This window comes from Filicampus tigris, chromosome 8 (assembly GCF_054856515.1).
Source record: "Filicampus tigris isolate MCC_2025a chromosome 8, RoL_Ftig_1.0, whole genome shotgun sequence".
Taxonomy (NCBI): domain Eukaryota; kingdom Metazoa; phylum Chordata; class Actinopteri; order Syngnathiformes; family Syngnathidae; genus Filicampus; species Filicampus tigris.
Window position 1 is genome coordinate 26,505,277 of NC_141224.1, and position 15,473 is coordinate 26,520,749.

The 15,473-nt window shown below is 41.1% G+C and overlaps 1 protein-coding gene across 11 annotated transcripts in view; it reads left to right on the forward strand.

Moving 5' to 3' along the window:
- Positions 1-15,473, forward strand: part of LOC147144176 (CUB and sushi domain-containing protein 3-like) — a 708,031-nt gene that overhangs the window by 223,407 nt on the left and 469,151 nt on the right. For all 11 annotated transcript variants that reach the window (XR_015087713.1, XR_015087712.1, XR_015087709.1 and 8 more), the window contains exons 15-18: positions 188-514; positions 1,038-1,232; positions 1,330-1,468; positions 12,569-12,756. Coding sequence is in view for 6 of the 11 variants with exons in the window: in XM_086037008.1 (XP_085893134.1) it covers positions 188-514; positions 1,038-1,232; positions 1,330-1,468; positions 12,569-12,756 (849 nt within the window). In the remaining 5 variants the exon portion in view is untranslated. The remainder of the gene's footprint in view (positions 1-187; positions 515-1,037; positions 1,233-1,329; positions 1,469-12,568; positions 12,757-15,473) is intronic.

The following is a 15,473-nucleotide window of genomic DNA, read 5'->3' on the forward strand; positions in this document are numbered from 1 at the left end:
ACGCCTCGAGACTCATGGGACCAGTACTTTCTCCCCCAGCCGGTCATACAATGTCAAACAATGTTCTGTTCTGATCTTGGTCTGGGAGAATGGACATAGTAATGTTGTTGCTGTTAAAACAAATAGCCTCCCCTGGGATGTGAATTTACTATAAGTTATTAATCTTTTTCCTGCCTTTCTCGTTCAGTTCCCTGTTTTTCCAACTTCACGGCTCCCATGGGGACTGTGCTGTCTCCTGACTATCCAGAAGGCTATGGGAACAACCTCAACTGTGTATGGTTGATAATATCAGAGCCTGGCTCCAGAATCCATCTGGCATTTAACGACTTTGACCTTGAACCACCCTATGACTTCCTTACCATCAAAGATGGTGACCAAACAGGAGCCACCATCTTGGGACGCTTCTCTGGGGCAGAAGTTCCCTCCCACCTGACGTCCAATAGTAACATCCTGCAGCTAGAGTTTCAAGCTGATCACTCCATGTCAGGGCGAGGATTCAACATCACATATAGCAGTGAGTGGCCATTTGCACAGTTAGTTCAAAACAGCATTGTCATCCACACATACCCTTACTGCCTTTTATAACTTCTAACTGGGCCAATTATTAGATTACTGTAGTGTTAAAATGCAATTGAAATGCATGTTTGGCTCTGGTATGTTCATATTTTTTTTTCTTTTTTGCATATAGGAGGTTATGGCGTTCAATAACACGTATTTGTTTAGAATGTAAAATCATATTTTTATATAATGTGCGTCCAGGCACATAGTTTGAGTAAGCCGGCAAAAAAAAAACTGTGTTCAGCTTTTATGCCTCATTTATAGGTGCTATAACACATGTTTCGCCTATTGACAAAGAGACAAGACTCAGCAGCTATTGTCAACATTAGGTGTACAGAGAACAAGCTGTTTAAGGTTCCTTGCTGTCTTACAGACAGCTACATCTATTTACCTTATCTCTACACACTTCAAAGAAGCCATTTCTCATGCAAACAAGAGTGCCTGTCACTAGATCCTGCTCTCTTTCTCCTCATTACAAGCTTTTGGGCGTAATGAGTGCCCTGACCCTGGCATACCATGGAATGCCAGGCGCTTCGGGGACAGTTTCCAACTGGGCAGCTCCATTTCTGTGGTCTGTGAAGAGGGCTTTATCAAGACGCAGGGTGCTGACACCATTACATGCCATTTAGAGGAAGGCAAGGTGATGTGGAGCGGCCTCATTCCAAAATGTGAAGGTACACAAATAGGATCGAACAATGTTTTTTTTTTTTTGTTAGCACGAAAAACACAACTTTCTATTTTTCAATAATTGTAATGTTTCCCTGCAACCAGCTCCCTGTGGGGGTCACTACTCAGGGGTGTCTGGGGTCATCCTCTCCCCAGGATGGCCTGGCTACTACAAAGACTCACTTAGTTGTGAGTGGGTCATAGAAGCTGAGTCAGGACGCTCCATCAAGATCAGCTTTGACAGGTCTGTACGTCAATGTCAATGCAGTAGAAGAACACCTGCACAGCCACGGAATGCACAACCCACAGCGTCACAGTGTGTTTGTGTGTGTGTGGGTGTGTGTGTGGGTGTGTGTGGGTGTGTGTGGGGGTGTGTGTGTGTGTGTATATATATATATATTTTTTTTTTATTTTATTTTTTTTTATAGTAGGGCTGTCAAAATTAAAGCATTAACTATGGAAATTAATTTTGTAACGCACTACAGCAAATTAACTCAGTTAACTCCGTTTTTTTTAACTTCCTGTAGCAGCTGACCTCTGCTCACTCTACAGCCAAACGTAGAGCAGAGTCACTGTCGTTAAGACGGACTTTTGCATAGTTTTACTTTAAAAAGTTGCTTGACGGCTCATTGGAGAAATCCAAAATAATTTGCACACTTTGCACAGCCAAATTCAAACACCATATTAGTTTACGTCTTTCGTGTATTGTTCAACTGTTGTATTTTACAGGAAAAGAATCGTATTCAAGGATCAAAGAAAGCTATTACAAGTTTTTTTGACTCAAAATATACTTTTAAGGCTCCAGCACGCCCCGCGACCCTTGTGAGGAGAAGCGGTACAGATAATGGATGGATGGATGAATATACTTTTATTTTTTTCCCACATTAATTTACAGATTTTACTCAAGTAAATAACGGTTCCAAGCTTCGTAAAAAAAATGTAGTTGAAAAATATGAATAATCGTGATTAATTATGGATTATGGACAATTTTGTGATTAATTAGTTATAAATGGTTTGACAGCACTAATATATATATATATATATATATATATATATATATATATATATATATATATATATATACACACAAAACAATAGTCTCAAGTTGGGTCAATAGCCAGAGAATAGAAATGTTTTTTTTAAAAATGGACAGAGAGGGGGCTTGCCTAACATCCAGTGAAAAGTCATTCCAAAGGGAAGGACCAGCAACAGAAAAGGCTCGATCCCCTCTGAGGCTCCACTTAGTCCTTTAGCAGAGCCTGGTCCGCAGGCCTGAGGCTCCACTTAGTCCTCGAGCAGTGCCTGGTCCGCAGGCCTGAGGCTGCGGGAAGGTGCGTAGGAGTGGAGGAGCTTGGAGAGGTATGCCTTGGCTTGGCGAGGCCATAAGGCCATTATATTGACGAATAGAAGAATCTTAAATTGAACCCTAATATGCACTGGGAGCCAATGAGGCCAGAATTGGTGTTATGTGCTACATGTATATATATATATATATATGTATATATATATATATATATATATATATATATATATATATATATATATATATATATACGTGTATATGTCATGTCATGTCATCTTCCAAACCGCTTATCCTATATAGGGTCGTGGGGAGTTGCTGGAGCCTATCCCAGCCGTCAATGGGCGAAGGCAGACTACACCCCGAACTGGTCGCCAGCCAGTCGCAGGGCACACATAGACACTGTCACTGAGCGGGAATCGATCCCACGCTGCCCGCACACAACTCAGGCGTGTGTACCACTACACTATCAGCGGACACGTGTATATGTGTGTATGTATATATATATATATATATATATATATATATATATATATATATATATATATATATATATACGTGTATATGTGTGTATGTATATATATATATATATATATATATATATCCATCCATCCATCCATTATCTGTACCGCTTATCCTCACAAGGGTCGCGGGGCGTGCAGGAGCCTATCCCAGCTGTCTTTGGGCAGTAGGCGGGGGACACCCTGAATTGGTTGCCAGCCAATCGCAGGGCACACAGAGACAAACATCCGCACTCACAATCACACCTAGGGGCAATTTAGAGTATCCAATCAACTTACCATGGATACCATGGTTTTTGGAATGTGGGAGGAAACCGGAGTACCCGGAGAAAACCCACGCAGGCACAGGGAGAACATGCAAACTCCACACAGGGAGGCCGCAGCCGGGATCGAACCCACGACCTCTGAACTGTGAGGCGGACGTGCTAACCAGTCGACCACCGTGCCGCCTTATATATATATATATATATATATATATATATATATATATATATATATATATATATATATGTGTATATATATATATATATATATATATATATATACACATATATATATATATATATGTGTATATATATATATATATATATATATATATATATATATATATATATATATATATTTATATATATATATATATATGTGTATGTATATATGTATATATTCCCCACCTTGACAGAAAAAAAATGTAGACATTTTTGCAAATGAATTAAAAAAGAAAAAAATGAAATATCATAAGGTCATAAGTATTCAGACACTGATGCATTTTTTTGAGTAGAAGCACCCTTTTGAGCTAATACAGCCGTCTTCTTGGGAATCATGCAACAGGTTGGATGGTGAATATTGGTTAGGTTTAGGTCAGGGCTCTGGCTCGGCCAGTCAAGAAAGGTCACAGAGTTGTTTTGAAGCCACTTCTTTGTTATTTTAGCTGTGCCCTTCACCTTCCCGTTGAAAGATGAACCTTCGGCCCAGTCTGAAGATCCTGAGCACTCTGGAAGAGGTTTATCCTCCGGGATATCATCTTTTCTTCAATTGAAACCAGTCATCTAGTCCCTGCAGCTGAAAAACACCCCCACAACAATGATGCTCCCACCACCATGTTTCACTGTAGGGATTGTATTGGGCAGGTGATGAGCAGTGTCTGGTTTTCTCCACACTTACCCCTTAGAATTAACAACAACAAGTTTAATATTTGTCTCACCAGACCGTAGAATCTTATTTTGTCATAGTCTGGGAGTCTTTCATGTGTTTTTCGGCAAACTCTGTGCGGGCGAGGCTTCCGTTGGGCCACTCTGCAATAAAGCCCGACTGGTGGAAGGCTGGAGTGATAGTTGACTTTGTGGAAGTTACTCCCACCTCCCTACTGCATCTCTGGAGCTCAGCCACAGTGATCTTTAGAGTCTTCTTCTCCCACGATTGCTTAGTTTAGCTGGACAGCCAGGTCGAGGAACGGTTGTTGTCTTCCCAAAGTTCTTCCATCTGAGGATTATGGAGGCTACTGTGCTCTTAGTAACCTTGCGTGCTGCAGAAATTCTTTTGTAACTGTGGCCAGATCTGTGCCTTGCCACAACATCTGTCTCTGATCTCCTTGGGCAGTTCCTTCGACCTCATGATTCTCATTTGCTCTGACATGCACTGTGAGCTGTAAGGTATTATGCAGACAGGTATGTGCCTTTCCTAATCAAGTCCAATCAGTTTAATTAAACAGAGCTGGACTCCAATAAAGGAGCAGAACCATCTCAAGGAAAATCTGAAAAAATGGACAGCATGTGAGTTAAATATGAAGGTTTTTTTGCAAAGGGTGTGAATACTTTTGACCATATGATATTTCAGTTTTATTTAATAAATTTGCAAAAAAATCTACTTTTCTTTTTTTCTGTCAAGATGTGGTGCTGTGTGTACATTAATGAGGATTAAAAGGATTTTTTTTGATTTTGGCAAATGGCTTAGAGGTGGGCGGTATGGGCAAAAAACAAATAATCCTGATATTTTTTTTTTTTTTCAAAAAACTGGATAACGATAATTCGACGATGTTCTACAAAAAAAATAAAAAATCTGCACTTGCTTTCCAGACCAATTGTGGATAGACAGTGTTTGTGAATAACATCTCTTTTAAATTGCTTAATACAGCTTCTGCAAAACATAATGATATTCTACGACAATATTTAACAATAAAGTAAAAAATATGTATAGATTGATTTTGGGGAATATTTATGTAATTTAAATGTATCTGCTGTTATTCCATAATGATGTGACATTTTGATCTGCAGTAAATAATGGTGTACCACTGCCAACTACCAGAGGAATCAGAATGAGAAAAAATGTATTTGGTATGTGACGTGTGATGAAGTGTCAGCCAGCAAGATAAAAAAAAGATGTCGTCATGACAACACCCATTCTCATACATTGGCCACCGTATTCAGAATCAAGTTGAATAACAAAACTCCAATTTACCGAAAAGTGCATTTTCCCACTCATTCATCTTTGTGATATGTAGACTTGTGACTTTATTCATGTTTGGGTGTATCTTGGCGTCACACTAATAAGCCGTCGTAGTTTGTGCAACATGCCTCGGGAATACAGGCTAGCTATGAATGTTGCGAATTAAAAGTGTGTAAACCCAATGTTATCCGATCATCCAGGATGTCACGTTTGACTTGCTCGCTAAAGTACTGAGTGTGTGTGTGCGTGAGTGCGTGCTTTTACATTTGTTGGTTCAACTCTGCGACTGTTTTCTGAGTGTGTGTTTAAGCTTTTGTTTAGCATACTTGCGCGGTCGCCAAGTTTTCCTCGCAATCCATATGGCTCGGTTTGCAACAGAATTGCTCATCACTGTGACCATTTTGGCACATCTAACAATGGTATTCCCACTGACGTCAGTCTTGTCAACCCCAAACCATTTACAGACTACGGACGACGTGGACTCGCTATGAATCCCCGCTCGACACTCCTCTATGTTTGAAACAGATCGGGTGCAGTCAGACAGAGTCACGTGACCGGGTCCAACCCGTTGATTCGGCCAATGATTATGACTTCCTCCTCTGCCATCAATGCACCCTGATTTTCAGCATTTCCTCATACTTTGCGGCCGTCGACTGACTCGAGTCGTTATGCTTTTAGAGGCAGTTTTAATACTTGATAATGTAAAATTACACATCATGAAAGCAAGATTGACGATGATATCGGTGGCAATATATATTGCCCACCAATACTGCAAAGATACAAAAAGTACATTATATTAGTATACTGTATATGAGCCATTCTACCAAATTGGTTGAAATTGCTGTCCCACAATAAAAATCAAATTTTAAAAAACAATGAAGTGTTCAGACCTTGCATATTTAGTAATATCTTGTTATGATCTATTTTACCACAAGGCATTAATTGAGGTACTATTAAACTGAATGTATGAAAAGTAATCTTTTATATGTCACTTCCTATTGAGAAGTGGCTGTGCCAATCGCTAACTCCTAAATTTCAATTCATGAAAAAAACATATCGAAGATCTTTGCCAATTTAAAAAAATATTTTACTTTAATAGAGCATTTTGGTTGCTTTTAAATGTATAGTGAAATGTTGACATTGATTTTGTAGATTTTTTTCAAATTAGAAGTTTTTTATGTAAAAAACCCTGTCCCAACTTTTAATGTCACTACCGAAACGCAAACAGTATTTGTCTGTAGGCAGGGCTTGGTTTTAGCCACATCCCCAGAAATTTCACCAGTAAGAGACATTACCTTCATGTTCATCACTGGGCACATGGCAGGTTATTAGTTGGCAGCATTATTAAGTTATGTGCCCTCCAAAGTCTGATAAATCAGCACGTGGTTTTAAGGACCGTCACTACCGAACACCTCATTTCGGCAATAAAATGAACACTTTTGATTTTAATGCTAAATGTAATGTTTTCTATCTCTGTACACATGCTCAAAACTGTCTGTGGTAGCCACGTTGTGCCTAGCATTGTTGAGTATTGTCAACAACTATCAAACAAAGCGTTACGACCGAAACGGTCACTACCGAAACGCTTTGGTAGTGACATAATGGTTTCGGTAGTGACAATATGATCTTTAATTTTTAATAAAGTAAGTTTTAAATAATATAATTCATAGATACATATGTCATACATAGATCTTTCTGATTTCAACAATATTATATTCCATATTTTATCAAAATTTGAAGGGAAAAATACACCCGAAACGGTCACTACTGAAACATACGGATAGGTTTCGGTTGTGACATAATGGTTTCAGTAGTGACAGTATGATGATTATTTTTGAATAAAGAAAGTTTTAAATAATATAATACATGGATACATATGTCATACATAGATCTTTCTGATTTTAACTATATTCTATTTCATATTTTATCTAAAATTGAAGGGGAAAACACCAAAATGCCAAAAATGCAGAGACAGAGTACAGGCAAAGTGTTACAATAACCCAGTGAAATCCAAAGAATATTTAATAAAGGAAAGGAAAAGAAAAGAAAACAAATAAAAAAAGAAAGGAAACGCCTCACCGGATCCTGCGAGACCGAAAAAAAAACCTTGAAGCATGCGACACAGGGGACACAAGTCTGGGCTTGCTGTGCAGAGCAACTTACGCACGTTGCACTGGGCTGGCGCCGCCAGGTTTCCGTAGCAACCAGCGGCTGCATTGAGAAACGCTGCTGGTCACCATGATGTATATAAAACAAATTTTATAGAGTAGAGGAGGCGATACATCTGCTTTAAAATATTGACGAGTCTGAGGCTGAATTGCTCCACTGACACTAAGAGAGTCCGGTGAAAAAGCCCCCCGGCCTCAGCCAAAAGGTGCCGTTGGTTTATGCTCGGGACGGACTTATTTTTTCTTTCGATGTCTACCAACCATTGACTTCTTCCTCTTCCTCGAAGTCAAGTGCAGTAATACTGTTTGCTCACATGTCTCCTTTGCTTAGGTTCCAAATGTCCATTATCTATACCACTTATCCTCACAAGGGTCGGGGGAGTGCTGGAGCCTATCATGTTCTGGACAATTCCACACAGCTGGTCTAATCCTGCGCAGACCAGCTGTGTGGGATTGTCCAGCACATGTTCAACCTGAGCCTGAAGCTGGGCAGGGTCCCCCAGCTATGGAAAAAATCCTGCCTGGTCCCGGTGCCAAAGACCCCCCACCCAAAGGAGCTCAACAGCTTCAGACCAGTGGCGCTGACGTCTCACCTGATGAAGACCCTGGAGGGACTGGTCCTTGTCCACCTGCGCCCCCTGGTGAGCTCCTCAATGGACCCACTCCAGTTTGCATATCAGCCTGGTATCAGTGTGGATGATGCCATCATCTACCTCCTCCACACTTCACTCTCCCACCTGGAGAAGGAGGGGAGCACTGTGAAGATCATGTTCTTTGATTTCTCCAGTGCTTTCAACACCATCCAGCCCACCCTACTGGGAGACAAGCTGGAGCGAGTGGCCCACCACCTCACCACATGGATCCAGGACTACCTCACAAACCGGCCACAGTATGTGAGGACACAGGACTGTGTGTCTGACGTGCTACTCTGTAGCACGGGGGCCCCACAGGGAACTGTCTTGGCTCCCTTCCTGTTCACCCTCTACACCTCGGACTTCAACTACAACACCCCTACCTGTCACCTGCAGAAGTTCTCTGACGACTCTGCGATTGTCGGCCTCATCACAGGCGGAGATGATCGGGAGTACAGAGAACTTACTCAGGGTTTTGTGGACTGGTGCCAGCAGAACCACCTCCTGATCAATGCGGGGAAATCCAAAGAAATGGTGGTGGATTTTGGTAGACGCCAGCACTCTTCACCTGCACCAGTGAATATCCGGGGAACAGATGTTGAGAGAGTCTCAACTTACAAGTACCTGGGTGTTCATCTGAACAATAAACTGGACTGGTGCGACAACACAGTGCGACAGAGTTAGAGCAGACTCTTCCTACACAGGCGACTGAGGTCTTTTGGGGTTCAGGGGACACTCCTCAGGAACTTTTATGACTCGGTGGTTGCATCGGTCATCTTCCAGGGAGTGGTCACCTGGGCAGGCGGCGTCTCGGCCCGGGACAAGAAGCGGCTGGACAAACTGATCTGTCCTGGGCTGCTCCCTGGACTCTGTGGACTCGGTGGGGGACAGAAGGATGTTGGCCAAGCTGTCATCAATGCTGGACAACCCGGACCACCCCCTCCAGGGAACCCTAACAGCACTCCACAGCACCTTCAGTGACAGACTGTTACACCCTCGCTGTGCAAAGGACAGATTCCGCCGTTCCTTCTTGACTGCTGCTGTCCGACTCTTTAACAAGAACATTGTGTAGTCTCTACAAACTGCCGGACATCAGTGCAATTGTGCAGTCCTGCACCTGAGCTCATATCGTGCAATACCCAATATTCCCCACTACTGTAATACCGTGCAATACTCAACATTCCCCACTACTGTTAGTCTAGTTTTATTTTTATCCAATGCTGTTCCTTACATTTCACTACAGCACTGCAGCACTGTCACCGACTTAAGAGCATTTTTCCTCTGTATTATGTACAGGCCAAAATGAGTTTTTACTACTTACTTTTTATGTAGATGTATGTTGGTGTGTATATACATGTGTATATACACGTTACTGCATATATTTACATAGGTTCGATCCTGAATGTTTGCTGTCAATGTTATACATTAATGGCGACATAATGCCGCCGTCCCTGTGTGACCTATATCTTTGCTGCTGTAACAATGAAAATTTCCCCACTGTGGGATCAATATCTTATCTTATCTTCTTATCTTACCCCAGCTGTCTTCGGGCAGTAGGCGGGGGACACCCTGAATTGGTTGCCAGCCAATCGCAGGGCACACAGAGACAAACAAATATCCGCACTCACAATCACACCTAGGGGCAATTTAGAGTGTCCAATCAACTTACCATGCATGTTTTTGGAAAGTGGGAGGAAACCTGAGTACCCGGAGAAAACCCACGCAGGCACGGGGAGAACATGCAAACTCCACACAGGGAAGCCAGAGCCGGGGGATCGAACCCACGACCTCTGAACTGAGGCGGACGTGCTAACCAGTCGTCCACTGTGCCACCCTGGCACCTGATTTCTGAAGCTGAGCAATGATTAGCGATGGCTAAAAACAGGTGGATTGCACAAACGCCTTATTTATCACAATGCCTTGTTTCAATCAACTGTTAGGCTTGCAAGTATTTGCATACGAAAATCAATCCTCTTATTCATGTTAAGGGTATTAAAATTCGATAAAATAATGGGCCAGAAAAATCAAGGGATTCTTTTTTTTTAATAAATAAAATGTGTGATTAACTATGAGTTAACTATGAAAAAATGTGATTAATAATCACGATTAAATATTAAAGTCGCTTTACAGCACTAATATATATATACAGGCTCTTTTCTGGCTCTCTCTTTTGTGCTGCCACTCTCCTCTCCCGCGAGCAACAGTCAGCGTCCGTGCGTAAGCTCGCGCTAATAAGTGGACCGAACCAAACGCAAGTGGACCGAACCGAACATTCCATACCGAAACGTCTTAATACACCCATGTGTACCGTTACACCCCTAATGAGCTGGGACTATACTATACTTTTGTCCCGATCCGATATGGATACTCGGTTTGCAATCCGATACGTATTGCGATACCTAAATATTAGAAAAATATACATTTAAAAAACTGAGGCGTGTGTTTCCAAAGTTTTAACTTAAGTGCCAGTTACCATTTCAAGTGCCTCAATTGGAATGCATAAACTGTTCCAGTAACTATTCCTGACACACAGCAAGATAATCAATAAAACTTGCAAATCTCAACTATATGGACCTCAAATGTTCCAAAAGTTCCTTAAAGAACGTGCAAAATGTAACATAAGTATTCTGCCCTCCCTGAACAGACTGAGTACAGTTTGGCAAATAATGAACAGTCCCTCAAAAAGAGTCAAATGTTGCTGGTTTCAAGCCGTTTTTTATATTCCATTTGAAGTTAACTGTAAAAGTGTTCGGGTCATTCGAACATAAATCCCAGTACTTTATTTTATTTCCTGAATGTAGTTAGCTCATGGGTAATGCACGACGAAAACGGCATTAACTCACTAACAAAAAATACCGTGCTACCCGCGGCCTTTGAATTGCTCAAACAAAGGGGAACTTATTCACGAATTGCTCATACAACGGGCACTTATTCACAAACGCTGCAGGAAGGCACACAGAGAAAGCATCCAAACAATACTCGCAGGCATATGCTCTTCTTACGCTGTCAAAAAAAAAGTTCTAACTAAGAAAGTCAATCGTGATTTTCTTCCACTCCTCAATGTTACAACACACATCTTCTTCTTCTCCTCAGTCTAAGACAACGTACTAAATACGAGGACCCACACTGTGTCCAAGTCGTGCAGCTTGAATCGTGCTCCCATCAAATGTACACGTAAACACACCCGCGCACACACGCACAAATCTACACGCGCACACACAAACAGGGCAACACATAAGATATCGAAAGTATCGATACTTCATCAACATCGATACTTGATATCGGCACAAAACGTATCACGATACATCGCAAAACAATATTTTTCCCCTAATATGCGTGTGTGTGTGTGTATATATATATATATATATATATATATATATATATATATATATATATATATATATATACTGCATATGTATATGTGTGTAGGAGGACTCCAATATAAGGTGCATTACATAATCTAGCTGAGATGTAACATAGGCATGGATGACTGTTTCTAAGTGCTGATGAGAAATGAGGGGCTTTACCTTAGCCAGCTGTCTAAGATGAAATAAGTTGGACCTTACAACAGCACTGATTTGCTGGTCCACTTTTAAGATCACTGTCTATTTTAAAACCCAAGTTTGAGACTGAGACTGTACATATTCGTATTTACGGGCTGCACGGTGGTCGACTGGTTAGCACATCTGCCTCAGAGGTCGTGGTTTCGATTCCGACCCCGGCCTTCCTGTGTGGAGTTTGCATGTTCTCCCCGTGCCTGCATGGGCTTTCTCCGGGTACTCCGGTTTCCTCCCACATTCCAAAAACATGCATGGCAGGTTAATTGATCACACAAAATTTTCCCTTGATGTGGTTGTTAGTGTGGTTGTTTGTTTGTCTCTGTGTGCCCTGCGATTGGCTGGCAACCAGTTCAGGGTGTACCCCGCCTACTGCCCGGTGACTGCTGGGAGGGCTCCAGCACACCTGCGACTCTTGTGCAGATAAGCAGCATAGGTAATGAATGGATGGATAGATGGATGGATGGATGGATGGGAATGTATATGTTGGTCGTGTAATTTTAAAAAAAGTATTCATATTATGGCATATTGATTTACAAAGGCATATTACAGTGGCACCTAATAGCAAAAATGATTATCCTGCTATTTACAGTACACACAATTATAAAACTCAATGAGTGCTAGGGTCTTACTGAGCTACAGCATGGTTTATAAAAAAAAAAAATCAAAGCTTAATTGTAATGGGGTTTATATTTTTCTTGATTCTTCTCCATTTCTTTTGAAGGTTTCAAACTGAACTCAGCTACGACTTTTTGGAGGTACATGACGGGCCAAACCTGCTTTCACCTCTGATTGGCTCATTCAATGGAACCCAGGTTCCTCAGTTTCTGTTTAGTACCAACAACGTCCTGTATTTGCTGTTCACTTCTGACAACAGTAGATCCAACAGTGGCTTCAAAATCTTCTATGAAGGTAACAGTACGTGCATGCCGTAATACCTGCACTTAGTAGTGAGCACATGCAGATGGGAGAAATGAACTGTACCTCCATGTAACTGACAATTCTAATTTCATTCAGAGAATTGTCTGTACCTGTAGTAAATTTATTCCATATCCTTTATACAGTAGATTGTGCTCTAATGTAAATGTGTGTTTGGCTTGCTCCGTGTGAAGTTCTTCAAAGAAAGTAAATTGTGGAAACAGGGAATGCTAACATTTCAAATCCGCTTGCAATTACACATATGTGATTCTTCATACAACCGAGTTTATTATTACGTTACGTCTTGACTGGAATCAGACCACAAGTGTTCTTTCCTCCAGTTCATTACTCTTTAATTGACTGGTGCAGAGCAATAACAAGAAAATGATATTTGTTTTTTCCATTACAATGTAAGTCATATGTTATTGCTGGAATTCGTTGTGGAGGGTCCTTGCCCATCATTTGTAAAATCGGTAGTACAAACTTATTCTGTAGAATTAAACTGGAAACCAAGAACAGAAGCATTTCAAACCGTTCCAAAACATAATTTCTGAATTTGATCAGAATTGATCCGTAGCATATAACACAAGAATATTCTTAATAATAACCAATTAAGTCACTGGGGTTTGGGCAGACGTCTCTTCCGGCCTGCGGGTCGCTCTGCAGCACCACAGAGGCCGCAAGCGACTACCCCGCCTGGAGCGCCCGTTCTACAGTAACGTCGAGACTAGGGCTGTTCGATTTTATTTTCTCTCAAACCCGAGTTTTATGATTACGATTTCTTTATAAAATAAAAAAATAATGAAAAATGAAGTATTTTGAATGTTTTCAAATTTTTAATAAATAACTTTTCTTTCTTGGAACTCAAAATGCCAGTCAATTTAACTTAATACACACAGAACAATCCATTGGCATTAACAGCATTTTATTTACACAATAGATTTCAGATCTGTTCTTAATTAAACCAATAATGAAAGAAGAAATTGCATATAGAATCTGAAACGAAATCATCAATATGAGAGAAGATAGACAGTCAAATCTGTAAACCAAACAGTCTGTCAGCAAGTCATTTTGCCAACCAGCTAGTGACTAGCCTTTCACCTTTCTCCATGGTCTTACTTAAACAAATCAATGATTAGTGCAAAACTGTCACTCAATAATACAATGCACTGTCAAGCTTAAGTACGGATGCATAGAGCGGCTGGACCAGAGGTCCGTTGTAGAGGAGAAAAAAAAAAGGGACGCCTTTCAGACGTCGGGTTACTCGCTCACGGGTTGTATTGTACATGCAGGGCACACACTACACTACAGATCTATTTTTGCCCGATTTATTAACTAAACGCTCACTTGCCTGAAGCAAATAGCAGAATTGCCGGTAGTCATGGATGTTGTCGTTGTTTCGGACTGCGTGCTTGTGGGAGGAAGCGGTAATACAGCGCAATGGTATGGTACTATGGTGGCTTAGATACACCAAAAATAACAAAATCGAATGTGCCGATTTGAACATTTTGAACATCGTTTTATCCAGAAAATTCGGTTATGGTTCAAAATCGCTTAATCGAGCAGCCCTAGTTGAGACGCTCAGCGTCGGAATCCCCTCCTCACCCACCTGTGGCAGTGGAGGCAGGATGCTTTCCGGCAAGCACCGCGTTTCACACTCCCTTCTAGTGAGGCCGGCCAGCCCCAGCAGGCATTCGAGGCAAGTAGCAACCTGATTGATCATGCCAGTATACTTGTCTCAACGATTAAAGCCATGCAATTCTTAGTACACACACCCAGTAATGTCCTTTTTATCAAAGTAAAATGTGAATTCACTTGGACAGAATATTGACTGATAAACTACCGCCAGCTACGTAAACAAATCCACTTCGGGATCAGTCACGTGATGTCTGGAGTTTATTGTATGGGTGTGTGATTGGTCCATGGATGCCACCACCATATGATTTATTGATTAATAAACAAATGACAGAATTATGTAGTATAATGCCCTCCAATAGGCCCTTTGACATGAAGCTATACCCCATAGAAGTCAGGCAGTACACAGGAAAACAGTTTAAGCTGTTGATTGCTTTAGAACATAGGCTGCATTAGGACATTAATTGTAGGGGTCCCTCCAAACACACACACTCTCAGAGTGGTGCATGGACGTTAGAGTGAATTTCTAAATGTGTCCCTTGTCTTACAGTTTTTGCATTTTCATAAAAAACATGCATTTCTAAATGTGAAATTACAGCATTAGAAAGTGTAGATCCTTTAAAGGTCACATGCCATCAAAATAGATTTTTTTTGCTGTTTTATGCATAACATAGGCCAACATGAGTCTGCGACATGGTCTAAGTTTGACATCTATGACATCTGTGGTTTGACGTTTGCATGCAATAACCTTTGGAAGGCAAAGGCCTACAGGCAGAAGAGGCAGTGCCGCCCTTTCCTCTCCCCTGCATGTAAAAAGTAAAAACATCGACAACGACAACAAATTTATTGATGATTCCATGAAATTATTTTCCGTTTTATTTCTGTGGTCTGTGCTTAACAATAATTTTCTTTTTCAATCCAATAATGTCAATCATTTCATAATTAAAATAGCAGAATTTTCAAATTATCTGTTAAAATATTTGGTCGAGAAGCGGGATAGCTATTGCTCTCCCTGTGTGGCTCAAGCATCTCAACACACATGAATTAACACAGGCACTGAAAGCGTCGGAATCCCC